At 40.1% G+C, this 14,958-nt stretch overlaps 1 protein-coding gene across 2 annotated transcripts in view; it reads right to left on the reverse strand.

Moving 5' to 3' along the window:
* Positions 1 to 333: 333 nt before the first annotated feature.
* The window catches only part of TSPAN5 (tetraspanin 5), an 86,626-nt gene continuing 72,001 nt past the window's right edge, over positions 334 to 14,958 (reverse strand). For both annotated transcript variants that reach the window (XM_071555894.1, XM_071555893.1), the window contains 6 exons: positions 14,053 to 14,199; positions 12,062 to 12,232; positions 10,068 to 10,193; positions 6,417 to 6,464; positions 6,176 to 6,292; positions 334 to 5,631 (listed from right to left, as the gene is read on the reverse strand). In XM_071555894.1, coding sequence (XP_071411995.1) covers positions 5,566 to 5,631; positions 6,176 to 6,292; positions 6,417 to 6,464; positions 10,068 to 10,193; positions 12,062 to 12,232; positions 14,053 to 14,199 — 675 coding nt within the window. In that variant the 3' untranslated portion in view covers positions 334 to 5,565. The remainder of the gene's footprint in view (positions 5,632 to 6,175; positions 6,293 to 6,416; positions 6,465 to 10,067; positions 10,194 to 12,061; positions 12,233 to 14,052; positions 14,200 to 14,958) is intronic.

The following is a 14,958-nucleotide window of genomic DNA, read 5'->3' on the forward strand; positions in this document are numbered from 1 at the left end:
GAGAAACACCAACAACCTGCTGGAAAGAAGCAGAGCATGTTCATTAGCCCGGGACTTCAACAACAGCTGACAGCAGATATGGGATCTCTTCATGTGGGGACATGTTCTTCACATATTAGCTTATTATTAATTTAAGGACAGCCACTGGTGGTGTGATAATGTTTTTGACTTAATTAGAACACAATATTCTACACCATAGATCAAAGACTTGGGGATTTATTTCCCCTGTTAGTTTGAAGGAAGGGCGATAAGGGTCTTTTCCTGGAGGAATTTTGCACAAATGCATTTTTGTATTGTTAAGTGCTACATCAAGAGTACACATTCACAACACCATATTTCACACAGTTTTATTTATAAAATTGTAATTATCTAACAAATTGCATATAAAATGATTTACTTCAAGTAAATACAGAATACTGCACGACTATTAAAACTATTGTATTGTCCATCATAAGTGTATTAAAACATTCCTAAAAAATGCCTCTATTAAAAACCAAAAACCCAAGAACACAAGCATGACCAAGACCACTTTCAATAGCTTAAAATGAATTACCAGGAAGTTGCATTAACTTCCTAAGTAGACTCCAGTTACATCCATTGAGATCCGCGTGTGATACAATACCACAGTCTAATGCTAAAGATGACAAGTAATACATTATGCACCTGATCTATGCTTTTCTCCTAGACTGAAGGGAACCAATCCAAAATCAGAAAACTAAAGCTCAGGTCAAACTCTACTGGGCATGCAGTTCTGTTATAGCAATACTTTCAATCGGAAAGTGTAGTTGGCTTTTACAATCAATTTTACAACTGATAAAAAAAGGAACACAAGAGAATACATTCGTATAAAAAGGAATGATACACAAAGGGTAGATATCGACACCTCGCCGTACACCTTAGGATGAACCAGTGAGAGAGATGCAGCTGGAACTAGTCTGGAAGATATATATATCAGAAATGGGTCTGAGTCATAAAACCCAAATCCCCATCTGCCCAGAGCTCAAGGTAGTATTCAGGTCCATCTCTACTACGTACACAGCATGAACATGAACACATGTATGGATAGAGCCTTTTATTAACACATGTATATTGCCAAAACACTAAAGACAGCCAGCAGTGCTGCCCTGGTGCACGCTAGTAGTCACAACACTTCTTTATATCATCTGCATCTTAAGGGAGACTGTTTTTTTATTTCTTTTCCTCGAGGGGCAAAATTTGGGAGGTAATGGATGAGGGTAGTATTGTTTTGTTTGTTTTAGACTGTTTCATCACCTATTATAGGTATCTGAAAAAGATTCAGAGAGAAAACAAAAATGGGAGGGAGGAATTGGAACCTTCAGGAGTGCTTGACACCCTTTGAGGTCTAATTTCTTTCCCAGGTCTTTGTAGAACTGCCACTTCAATGCACCCAAAAGGCACACACAGCAAGAAGGGAAACAGAATCAAAAATTCACACGATAGTTTCTCTTGTTACCAATCATATTGATTAGAACCAATTTTACCAAGGGAATCTCTAAATTAGTAAAAACACAGATTGACGTCCAGGACAGTTCTTATAGCACCATGTTTAGTTCTGCCACAAAGTGATGGCAACCTCCTGTAACTGGTAGGGGGTGCTGACACCGACCTTCCACTTTACAGTCTAATGCTATTCTAATGCCAAGCAGCAAAGGGAGAAGGCAAGGGAGGTCCTGCCACTGCCCAGAGCCCAAAGGGATGGCCAGGGCTTCACCTTCCCAAGGTGCTGCCACGCACACTGGGCAGACACGTGAGTGCAGGCGGCTGAGGCGCTCCAGCCACACCACCACTGTGAGGAACAGCCTGGAGGACCACGGGGGACTCACCAGCAAACTCATGGTGGACACCTCTCCTATCCACAAGAAACACTTTCAGTGTGAAAAGCAGTCATGTGCAAGAATCACTTAATCTGCATGCTACTATTTACATTTCAAACACTATTTACACACCAGAACTACAATGAGCATCTCTCTCAAAGGGGAGAGAAGAAGGCTTTCAGGACAGAGCACACTTGAGCAAGCATCCCCACAGCTCCAAACTCTGAGGGGCACAATCAAATTTACAGATTTTAAAGCAAAGAGATCCTACTGCTACTGAAAGAGTCACACAGAGATGAATCAAACATTTGTCCATTAGGCTATTAACTAAAAAAAAAATCAAACTGCAGAAAGGCCTGTGAACAGAGAGTATATAGCAAGCAGAGGAGCAAGGACTGTGATGCCCTTTGGCAGGGCTCAGTGGGGTACATGAAAATAGCTTTAGAGCCAGTGCTGCTGCTGAAGCTACCAGACACCTCCTTAGCAATGCCATCCCACAGGAATTGCCCAGCAAACAGAGCTGTTTCACATGCTAAAAGGGCCATAAGCTTGACAACAGATTTCTGAACAACTACTGCACATTATGGACAATCAGACTGACCTGTGACCTCACATCTACCCCTTCACCCCACCAGGCAGGCTAGAAATTGCCGAGGAGTCCTAACACCTACCATATCTTACTGCTTTAGACACCAAGCCCACGCAGCCAGCAGTTGTGCTTTAGTTGCAGCTCACCTGAACTTTTCAGTTTTCTGAGAGAAACCTTGCTTGTATTTGGCAGGCTATGACAATAATACATTGATTTCCAAGGCCTCCCACAGGCTATCCAAGCTGGAGGCCTAAGCTGCTGAGTAGCCCAGCTGCTGATAGGGCATTACTAGGACATCTTACCTGATCTGTAGACAAAAAAATGTGGAATTTAAATATGCAATATAGACAGCTAATCCTGAACATTCAGTACACATCCATCAAACAACTGCAAAAATGAGGAAAATAAGTGTCTGTTAGGAGTGGGGAAGAAAGGAGGATCAACATCTGCAGCAATAAAGACAAGCTCTAGAAAAATAAGTTATTTAGTGGTTTTTGTAAGAACAGTCAGTCATTCCAGGATTCAGCAGAAGTGTTGCACATCTCTGTGTACACATGCAAGTAGTGAGAACAAGATTTGCTCACCTCAGAGCATTTACCCTCCTATCAGTCTGACACTGTCAACAGCACATCCAGCAGACTGGAACTGAGAGAACAGCATGACAAGACAGAAGGCCAATACAGTACAACTGCAGAAATTCAAGTAGAAGAACAAAGTTGTCTTCAGAAGCCCAGAGCAGCAACAGCAGTATTCAAGATCAGTGGCAACAAGGAATGTTTCTGTAATTAGGCTTTTTTTTTCCCTTCAAACCTTCCTGGGTCACAATCAAGGCTCTTCGGTGGAAGCATTACTTCCTCAGACCCACTTCCCTGATTCCTCCCTGCACCTTTTTGTCTCAGTGCAGGAATACCAGTGCCGGTCTGTCTGTCTGTCCTGCTGCTATCAGGCAAAATGGTGTGCCCCTTTGGGGGAAAACAAACACCAGTAACTCCTCAAGCTGAGGAGTGGCTAAGAAAAACATAACACTGTGGTGAGGTGGAACCAACTTTATTAAGGACAGTGAATTATAATTGCTTTCAAAGGCTTTAAAAAAATACTCTGAGTCATGGCTGGCCTTTAACAGCAGATAGCAAGGGATATGGAGGCTGCCTGATTCAGAGCCAGTCAGTGGGAGTTAACCAGAAGAGGATGAGGTAATGCTCAAAGACAGGAGGACAACAGGTCTGTCTGAGGCATCTGTGAAGTGCCATTGTGTCTATCACCAGTCTTCAGAGGGGGAAAAAACCCATGGCCAACTAAAGCACAGAAAGGCAAAATATGCAAGGATACATATACTCATTTGTTTAAGAGTCACAGGACCAGAAAGGGCCTTAACAGGTCATCAGATCAGCCTTCTATCCATCCCCCAGAACAGAGAAGCTTTGAAAGCACTGCATTCCTCTCTTCTACTCTACATACCTCATATTTTAGGAAGGAAACTCAACTCAGAAAGATGCTCAGTTCTTCCAGCGAGGTGCTCCACACCCTTCATTACTGTCTGACCAAAGCAGGAGTTGAGAACTCACAGCTTTCAGGACTGGTTCTGCAGATATTGAGAAGGGTCATACAACAAGCTAAATTTATACAAAGTGCAATAAAATTACTCAAGCCATGGTCAGGTCTGTAAGTTCACTATCATTAGCGAAGAAGAACAAATCAAAAACGCTAAGCTGGATGGAGCCTGATGTAAGTCTTCTTCCACTACTTGTGCTTTAGTATTCCAAATTCTGCTCTCTTTAGTCCAATTCAAAAGAATCTGTCTTGGCTGATTCTAATAAACACTTCTATTTTAAAATTTTTATTCCATTGCTTCAAGAAAGCTTTTTGTTGCCTTTACAGCAAGAAAGGGAGACATCTCCATAGCAAGGATTTGTTCATTGGAGGTAAGCATTTACTCTGGCAAAAACTCTTCTCTCCAACTTCCAAGAGAATGGGATATGATCTTTCCATAATCACATGCATTTACCAATAAATAAGTTTGGATTAGAGTGTATTAAAACATATGCACGTATTTAAAGAATTGGAGTGTCACAGATTTTTACTCCACAGTCATGCAAGTGAAAAGAAAAAGAAAAAAAGAAGGACCAAAGCCTCAGCTAGGAACAGATCAGAAAAAGAAGTTTTGCAGGAGTATGTCAAAGTATTAATATTAGCGGGATCCCTAAATACATCAGGTTACACTTAATTTCAAAGAAACAGAAGATTTTGCCATATCAGATACATACGTTTTGATTTTTTTTAAGTTAATATATAAATCATTCTTTGAATATTATTCTTCACTTGGACCCAACATCCACACTGCTTTCATACATTTATACAGTTATATCCCATCCCTGCCTTAAAAAACTGATGTCCGAAGGTATGGCAGCAACCAATGGCTCTGCAATTCTTCTTTGTCAAATATAAAACTCCTTTCCCTTCATACAAGGGTGGAGAAGGAAGAAAGATCTTGATAAAATTAGGCAGTTCTCCCTGTGACCTTGCTGATTCCAGCCTCAAAGTACTACAAGGAGATGGTTGGAAGCTTGCATAAAAAAAATTTCCCTTGTTTTAAAAACAATTTCTTTTACTGTACAATAGATGCATAGAAAGTTGCTTCCTTCTTCATGGGTTTATGCTTGTAGCCATGTTTAGCTGTGAAAACAAGAAGATTGTTCTTTTACAGAGTGGTGAGGAGATAGACTATCTCAGGAATATTTGGCAGCTATCAAAGAGCTCATGACATGAAGAATAAACACAGCATATCCACAGACTACAATGATGCAACTCTGTCTCACTGAATACACCAATTTAAAAAAGTGTCCACTTGTTACTCAAAATCAAGAATACAGTAGAGATTCACGGCTCAACAGCTTTCAAAGTGGTGGTTTAAAAGAAAAAAAAATTGTCAGTGAGCAGCAGATTTCCAATAGCCCACTCTTCTCTCCCCCACCCCAAAGAAAACACAAGTTCACTGCAATATCAGGAACTTAGACTTGAGACTACTGTGGAGAGAAGACTTCCCTGTCACCCATGTCCATACAGCTTGGTGTCGGAGTGACACACTGGAGGTTTCAGAGGGTTTCAGTTGTCCAGTGTCTTCTTGTGGTTACTTCAGCAGTTTTACCAGCTGGCTCTGACAGCCTCAATGTCACTAACCAAATTCTGGGCTAAGCATATCCCAAATATCTGGAAGAGACAAGAGTTTATTCATTTGGAGCATTGGACAACTCTTCATAAAGTTCAACTCCTTAGGTTATACAGAACTTAAGATATGAAAACAAGCAACAGAGTTAGAAATCAACAGTAAATTGGAAGACTGAAGAATATCACAAATCTCCTGTAACCCTAGTCCTTTTATAGTGCCACTGGGCTCCAGAAAACTGAACGGTTCTAATCTTGCTTCAACAAAATCAACTCTAAAGGCTTTCTGCTGTTCATTTAAGCGCCATCAGAAACAGTAGGTCTGTACAGACTTAAAAATCTCTACCTAAGCTTTATCTAAAAGTGTTAATTTTGATCTACAGAGGTGAAAATAAAAAAAATGCATCCCTACAGATAATAATTAAATACTCCTTAACACAGAGAAAGCTTCAGACATTTAGTTCCCCTCATTAAACCCAGAACATTATATTTCTAAGGGCAACTGACACTGCATTTCCAGTCCTCATATACATATTCACTTTATCAGCTATTGCTCTGTGTGACTCATTACAGGGAGCATGATGTTTACCTGCAGCAATGCTATCCCAATGAATATACCGGCAACTATGGTAAGGTTGTCCTGCAACCATTTCTCAAACTGAGGGACACAGCCTTTAGTGTAGATAACAATCTGCTGATCAACTTCCTGCCAAGGAGAAAACAGAGATAATTACATTCAACAATCCCATCAGTAGAATAACTTGCTCTTGCAACAGGGATTCAGATCCTTAACAGACCACATTAAAAAGAAAAACAGAAAAAAAGCTTACTGGTTTTTGCCTTGCATCGTAGCCACACTGAGTATTAATAACATCTTCCTAGAGGGGAGGGAGAGAGAGAGAGGAGAAGCAATCAGTGAAATGTCTCCCAAACACCCTCTCCCAGCTCCCTGGAGTTGGTCCTTGATGTAAATAAGACAATCACCCTAACTTTGATTAGCATATTGCTTTAAAACAAAACCCTCCTCTTCCACTCAATGCTATTAACTATTTGCAACAAACAAAAGCACATGGTCGAAAATTGTTTTCATAATGCAGTCAGCAAGCTGGGAAAACCAGCCCTCTACCTTGGTGAACTTCATGTTCCAGATACAAGCATTCAGAAGTCAAAGGAAAGGGACTAGGGAACACCTATTTTAAATGGATGAACCTTCTGCTGCAAAGGTTTTGTCTATACTAAAATATATATGCCAAGACTGCTGTTAACATTTTCAGGATTCAGCCTGTGCAGAATGAAGAGGTGATAAGGGGCAGTTCTCTTGCAGAAGTTGCAAATTCTTTCTGGGAACGTCTCTAGAAATATCTACAAAAACCAGAAAGAAAAAAGAACAGATGGAGTAACATGTTCTTACTGCCTGTTCATTCTTACAAACATTTGATACCAATGGGAAAGAAGGTGGGGTTTTTTCCTACTGCCTTTCCTTTAGTACTCCCAAAACATAGGTAATAAAATAGGCTCTGGCAGACTTTCCCTAGTGAACAAGTGTTATTGACAGCTGAAGATGCATTTTTACTTCTTATACAGTTATTTCATGGCAATAAAATGAAGCAAGTACTTCTGGTGTCAGCCTCAATGGCAGCAAAATATTAAGTTACTGGCTTATATATAAATTTGGCCTGTATCAGGAATAGTGTGGCCAGCAGGACGAGGGAAGTGATCCTTCCCCTATACTCAGTGCTGGTGAGGCCACACCTTGAGTATTGTGTTCAGTTCTGGGCCCCTCAGTTCAGGAAAGATATTGAGGTGCTGGAGCGGGTCCAGAGAAGAGCAACAAGGCTGGTGAAGGGATTGGAGCACAAGCCCTATGGGGAGAGGCTGAGGGAGGTGGGGTTGTCTAATCTGGAGAGGAGGAGGCTCAGGGGAGACCTTATCACTCTCTACAACTACCTGAAAGGATGTTGTAGCTAAGTGGGGTTTGGTCTCTTCTCTCAGGCAACCAACAGTGGAACAAAGGGGCACGGGCTTAAGCTCTGCCAGGGAAGGTTTAAGTTGGATATCAGAAAGAAATTTTTTACAGAGAGAGTAGTCAGGCATTGGAATGGCCTGCCCAAAGAGGAGGGTAGACTCAACACTCTTGGAGGTTTTTAAACTGAGACTGGATGTGGCACTGAGTGCCATGATCTAGTAATCAAAGTGGGGTTGGTTCAGGGGTTGGACTTCTTGTCTCAGAGGACTCTTTCAACCCAGCTGATTCTATGATTCTAATAGCAATGAGCAGAAGAAGGAACTACCCAAGCAAGTGAGCAAATCAGCCAATCTTAGTTAGATGTACTAAACACCACAATATAATCACATTATGGAAAGTGAGAAAGGCAGGCAGTAAAGAAATGGATTTTAAAAAGCAGCCATATGGAAAAAAAATATCTCCTATCAGCACAGAAAGTTCCTGTTTCCTCACTTTGCATGAAGTACAGCAGGTTGCATTCTGTAAGGAGCCAAAATTGGATTCCCTTCATGGACCTTTAAGATTTGAGCAACTTTTGTCTTTTAGTGAGATGAATGCTTCGCTTGCAGGATCTAAGTGCCAAGCACTTCAATGCTGTGAAATTACCTAAGATTCTGACAGAGGGATTTTAAGCTTCCTTCCCTGTACTGAATGCCTACTTGCTTCAGCATTAATGCCTTCGGCCTTTAGCCTTGGAATTTGTTAACCAAAGAAGGTATGAAGAATGCAATGGAAATAAACAAACTTTATCACACCTGCCTCTACATGAATTTGTAACATTTTAACCTGCTAAACTATAGCAAAGTGAACTAGAGGAGTCAAAATTTGTTTTGAGACTCATTTTAGTCTACCTTAAACTTATCATTTCCTGATTCAAGCTAAACTAAAAGCAAGTTCTGTTCAGTAAAGCATCCACATAACTGTTTGCATCAGTCCAACATTGAATTCTAATTCCAAAAGAGGCAAATTCACTTTCCCACAGAATAAACCTGTATTTACCACTGCAATGGAACAAGTCAATTGGTTACAATTTTATCTGTTACATGCATGACTTCTAATATTTTTAGTCTTTATTTTAAAGGCAATTAAGTGTGTTGCTTTCTTCCAATGAATGAAATTTACCTTTACATTTCTGGTTGCTGCATCATGCCCTAAGAAACTGTACAGCCATACACACAACAAAGAGAGAGAGAACTTTAGGGTGGATTATGCATTTATAGTATTACCTTGTACCAGTGTCATTGGTTTGGTTTTATAACAATTATGTTTTTAAAACTGGGCTGTGATGACCTCACTGAGTGGGTGGGTGGGCAGACAGACAAATAGCAGAGGGAATCCAAAGCATAATATAATGCTTGAGCCTAACCTACATTTTATTTTAATATCCCATTGAAAGATTTTCACCTATGTTTGTGAGAAAGGTTCAAACTACTGTGAAGACACATTCACTGCAGAGGAACCAGAACCAGCTTGTGCAAGTGGCAATGCCTTAGCAGGATAGGAGGAGAGCAGCAGCAGTGACTGGATGCTGAGACCAGCAACTGCATTGCATTGGCAAAGCAGGAAGAACCTGAGGTGCCCCTTGGCAGCTTGCCCAACTTCAGCCAGTGCTAGGCTCATACATTCAAGGAACTCTAAGCCATTCCAGCTGGAGAAAAAGCCGCAGCTGAATTGCTAGATAATACAAACACTCAAAGCCAGCTTCTTTCAAGGTATACGAAAGTGAAATGTATACTGTGTAGGCACCTAAGAGTCTCTCACACACTCTTCCCTGTTCCAAGCCATTCTCTGGTAGTGAACTGCTTCCCTACACTGTACTCTTCTTTCTTGATCATGCCCATACTAGCACTGCATGGCTTCAACATTTTCTGCTTGATGATCCACAACTATAGCTATTTTAAAAGACATAATTTATGAAAAAGCTGCTCCCTCAAACAATTTCTGACTTTTCAAGTCTGATTTCAGATGACTGCAGGACAGGCAGTGATTTTAAAGGGGAAAAAAGAGCATGTAAAGAGGTCCATACCCAGATCCAGACTAATGTAAACATGTCAGTTCTTCAGGGCACAGACCAACACTCATTGCTGTACCTGGAACAAACTGGGTCAAACTGGCTGCAGCCTCAAGACACTGTATTAAATAATGAATTATACCTCTTTCAGAGTGTTTGATCTTAAGAGTTGCTGTTCAGATGATTTTCAGTGGAAGCTCATATCCTTCAATTCATTAAGAACTTCTGACTTTTATACTTGCTAAAATTAATATTTATGTTCAGCCAAGCACATGGTTCTCTTATTCTAATGAAAAGCAACAGTAATCAAACAATGCAGACTTAAATAGCTCTTAGGATTTTTGCTGTCTGCAGAAAAGTTAGTGGTTAAGCTGAGCTGCAAGAACAAAAAGAATACAAGTTGGTGAGAAGGTAATGATTACACATGATTTCCAGACCCATCCTACCCTCCTGACTGTCACTTACAGCAGGGTCTTTAGTACAGCAAGAGAATGGCACACCACATCGCTCCCGACTTGCGTTGGAATCTGTGCAATTGAAGTAAATATTAAGGTTCCAGTCATCAGCTCCAAAAGCCCCACAACACTGCCACTAGAAGAAAGAAAGGAAAGCTTCTTAATTTTCATAATAAAAATCTCAGCATTAGTAACATGCATCACTGTTGCCAGTTTCCCTCTAGCTTTTGAAACAGAATTTCAGACTCCCTCTGGCTTTTTTTGTTTAGTTCTGTTTTTTGTTTTGTTTTGGGTTTGTTTTTTTTAAATATCATTCCAAACCTGTATGTTGCTCTAAAGTTACCATGTGATTAAAGTTATGTTCACACCCTGCTACGCTCTTACCTGGAGAGAAACCCACGGAGTGAGCTGATAAGCCTACACAACACCACAGAGCTGCACAGGCCTACAGGCTCAAGTCCGAGGGGCAGTAAAGCCAAGAACATGACACTCCGTCCCATCCAATGTGCCTTGGATTCTCAACAGTTAAACAGCTCTGAGGGCTACAGTGATACAGCTACTCCTTTTGCCAGCTTGGGGGAACTTTGCCTGCCTGTACATCCGACTGTATGGACACATTGTTTCCTGAATGTCACACAGTGCACAAATAACATCTTTACTGAATCCTTGAAAAAGCACATTTGCCACAAGGCAGGGTTAGTCTCTGGCAAAACATGTGGAACACGCAAAGAACTGGTGTGTTCTGCTGAACTACAAAGAATGGACCGGAGAAAAGTGGAGCACTGATGGTTTACAGCATTTAAGAAGCTAGCCCAGTGAACCCATCTGTGTCAACTTAAAATAAATTTTTAAATGTAAAACTCCACAAACAAATCACATTTTTAAAAGTATTGGAATAGCAATTCTTTCTTTCCGGATATATCACAGTTCTCTTCGCAGCACCTGAACATGTTGTCTTCAAGCACTATCTCTACTGGCTGAAAAAGTAGCTTGCCCTCCAGACTGGCTTATCTGCTAAGAGTGTTAATCCAGTTAGAAGCGAAAGCCTCATGTAGTGACTGCAGAGTTGGGCCTTTTGGTTGCATACAAATGGAGCACTGCTTTTTGACTGCAGTGACCTCTGACCTTCTCCCAGCTGAACAAGATTCAAACCAGTGCAAGGATCCACATCCTGTTACTCACTGTTTTTCCCCCAGGCAGATAGAAGCAAATCAAATGTTGAGGCTATTTTAATTGCAGAATGTACAAAAATTAGTACACCTGAATTCAACCAACACTTGGCCATCTTATCTACACAGGACCAAATTCAAGGAGCAGTTCATCAACCCAGGCCAGAACCGGGTGCTGGAGTGACAAGGTACAGGCAGAATAACCTGTGTGCAGAAATCAGTGAGACTCTTTACACACACTGATACATCTCGGAGCTTAACGGCACAAGGGCGAGCTTCTCTGGCTTCACCCTTTTCTGCCAAGTGCAGATGTAGTGCCACTTAGAAAACTTAAAGAGTCACAAGAACTTTATGAGTGGCCCAATTTCATTGTCTGCTTCATCAGAAATAATAGTGTATTTTCACTTGGAGCCACAAAATATCTCTGCCACACTCCTCCAATGTTGCTAAAATTACACCAAGATTCATCTTAGGACCAATTTAAACTTAGAAAATTAATAATTTTTTTTAAACAGATGTGATGGCTTCAACAATAAAATATTTTAACTTGGTGCATTTGACACACTATCTCCAAGTCTTCGAGCACAAGTCACCCCAATTCTCCACCTTGTTTTACTCAGTCACACATCAACAAGTAAGCCATTTTTCACAGGTGCTGTGTGTTTGTAGAAGCTCTGCAAAGACACATATATGTGTATATATATATATTCAAAATTATTATATACTAGAATATTTCTATTGCTTCTTGAAGAAACAAAACAGATAGGAAGTAAAAAAGACTAGGTATTTCTTTAAAGTAAGTTTTACAAAAAAGAATAAAGAGAGTCCAACTTACATATTCTTGTGTGAAGTCTATGAGGTTTTGCAAATCAATGTCATCTCTGTATGCTCTGATGTTGTTGTTTATAAAGAAATACAGCTGGTCCTTTATCCAGTCTTTGAAAACAAATGCTAGAACACCAGCAGTGAGCTCCAAGAAGAAAATAATCCCAAGAAATACAGAAAACTATGAAGAAAATAAAAAAGGTTAAAATTACTTTTCTTAGTGACCAAAATCTTTTTCAAGGTTCACAATTATAACCAGCGATAAGGCTTTATTTGTTTCAGTGCAAGTTCAAGCCATTCCAGCGTAGAGGAAACTTTAAATTAAAAACAAACCATTTTTTATTAGGGATGCAGTACTGAAATCATAATTCTATTCTAACAAATAATAAAAATGCCAACAAATTCAAACCCTGCACATTTCACTAGGATTCTCAAAGAGATCCAAGAGATTTCACTCTAAGTGTCAAGAAACAGCAAGTCACCACGTGCAGGGCCCTTGAAAACCCATTTTAAATTTCTGCATAGGCACTTATATTTTCAAAGGCATAAACAACCAAGAGTGCCAGTAAAACGTTCTCTACATGACGTTTTCTTCAGCTACTCTCACTGGCAAAGCTTCGCCTAAGCAGACAAAGCAAAAATTGGTAACAGCAGAACTTAATTAATGACTAAGTCGGAGCGGAATGTCTACGAAATGACTCACATCCACATTAAAACCAAATGAGGCTGCTATGATTAATGCAAATGCAGTGGATGCCAAAGGCATTACTAATGATCTGCCACTTTCTCTAAGCATTTCCACTGAGTCTACACTGTTTTAAAACACACAGGGGGTCCTGGTATACTGGAAGCCCATCCCTTTTGCAACTATGCCTTTGAATTTCATTTTAATATGCTCTGTGTGTGTGTTCAGATGCATTTTTAATTTCTGCTGCAGCTGCTGTATGAGAAGCTATTTCTGGTACAGCAGATGGGTTCATTTTAGGCAAGCTAAGAGAAGCAAGTAAGAAGAGAAAAAAAAGTGTTACAAGCTGCTTTATAAATGCCTCAAGAACTGTAACTCTGAATTGCCTCCTCCCCTTATACAACATGTCTGTGGGAGCCAAATGTGTCACTTGGAGGCAGTTACTTCACTAGAAGCCTTTTCATGTATATATTAACTGTTAATGGTTGTGGAGACACAACTATTTCCCAGGCTGTGCCCACCTCTGGAAGTGGAAGTGATGGAGGAAAGAATCTTACATTATAAATCTTCATTTGATCTAAAATGGAACATGACACTGCTCCTCATCTTCAAACCTCACAGGCTTTCAAAAAACAGAACCAGGCTGCTTAGCTAGAGGAGTATCCACACACTGAGAGTGCATTTCCATATCAGCAACTCCTGTCATAATCAACAGTCCAGCCCAGAGTTCAAGAAGACAAGTTGCATTTTCTTTACACATCCTGGGCACATTTTCCTTCCTTTTTCCTTCTCAGGCCCCAGCACTGAAAGTATGCAATGAAGTCTTTTCAAAGGCACAAACTGAGTATATCAGCAAGCAACCCCTCATAACACCCCTGTCTCCACTGCACCATAGGGGAGCACTTGCACAGGAAAAGCCACACAGGTCACATTCAGGGGTGTATCTACACCCCTTGTATTTCATAGGCAGCTTATTACGGACTCCAAGTTCAACGCACAGATTCTCTGCAGAAATTTCATTTTGTGACAGGAAGGCAAAATGTTAGGTTATATCCATATGAAAAGCAGTAATTCCATGTTATGATTCTTACAACCAATAGTTTTGAACCTTAAGAAAACACCAGTAAGCACTGGAGACTGAAGAGCTGTAAGTTATAAGTTGTAAGTTATAAGTTATGTGTTGTTGTGATATTCCCACATAGGGTAACACCTTTGTCCCCAAAATACATTTTAAAAGCTGCACACAGTTAAACAGAACAGATAATATGACACACGATGTAACTGATGAATGCCAGAGTTGCAAAGGCTCTACTTACAAATTTGAGGAGAAAAGTATTCTCTCGTAAAGCTCCAATGCATCCTGCAAATCCCAAAATGAACATAACTCCTCCCACCACTAGGAAGAGCCAAACAGGATCAAAGCCTCCCAGGTCGGTGATGGAGGAGATATTGGATAGCACTCCCTGGGAAAGAGACAATGTCAAGGGATAGTAAGTACATTCAGCTTTCAGTAACACAAATTCTTGCCTGATTTTTTCTTTTTGAAAAAGTAAAAGACTACAGCAAAATAAATGTTCTGCAGTACAGCAACAAAACACAAGAAAATCTTTGCATTCCAAAAGAGATAAAAAGTGCAATTATGTACAATGTTTCTGAATCAATATGTGAATGAACAACAAAATGTGCTTTTAGAGTCTTCTGTAAGAAACCCACAGGGGATTTTCTGCTTCTGTTGCTCTATGAAGTAGTCTGCCGGAAAGTCAAAATAGGTATCTGAACAAAACTCAGTCTTACTACTCATGTTGAGCTGCATTTTACATATCATATACATCAATTCTGTACGCACAGAGTTACACATACTATGACAGAAAAAGCAGTCAATAACAATAAAACATCTTGAATTTAGCATTTATGTTCAGTATTTACAACAAGTGTCAGAAATTACAAGTGAGGTCTTAGGTTGCAGCATATTGCAACAAAAAATTTTACAGTCAATTTTGACCAACTGCATACCTGGCTGATTCCACTTCAGGCATCTACAGTGCCAAAGCCTCATTCTAGAAATAAAGTGGCTGCTGACTAATAAGTTAGCAGGAAAAATTTGTAAATAAGGTAAAGTCTCTTAGTGGGACACAAAACAGTTAAAGGACTTTGTCTTGGGATATGGTTTACACTAACTTAGGTTAGACCTATCATATGTTAAAACCACATATGCTGTTTGA

The sequence above is a fragment of the Pithys albifrons genome, chromosome 5 (assembly GCF_047495875.1).
Source record: "Pithys albifrons albifrons isolate INPA30051 chromosome 5, PitAlb_v1, whole genome shotgun sequence".
NCBI classification, from domain to species: Eukaryota; Metazoa; Chordata; class Aves; order Passeriformes; family Thamnophilidae; genus Pithys; species Pithys albifrons.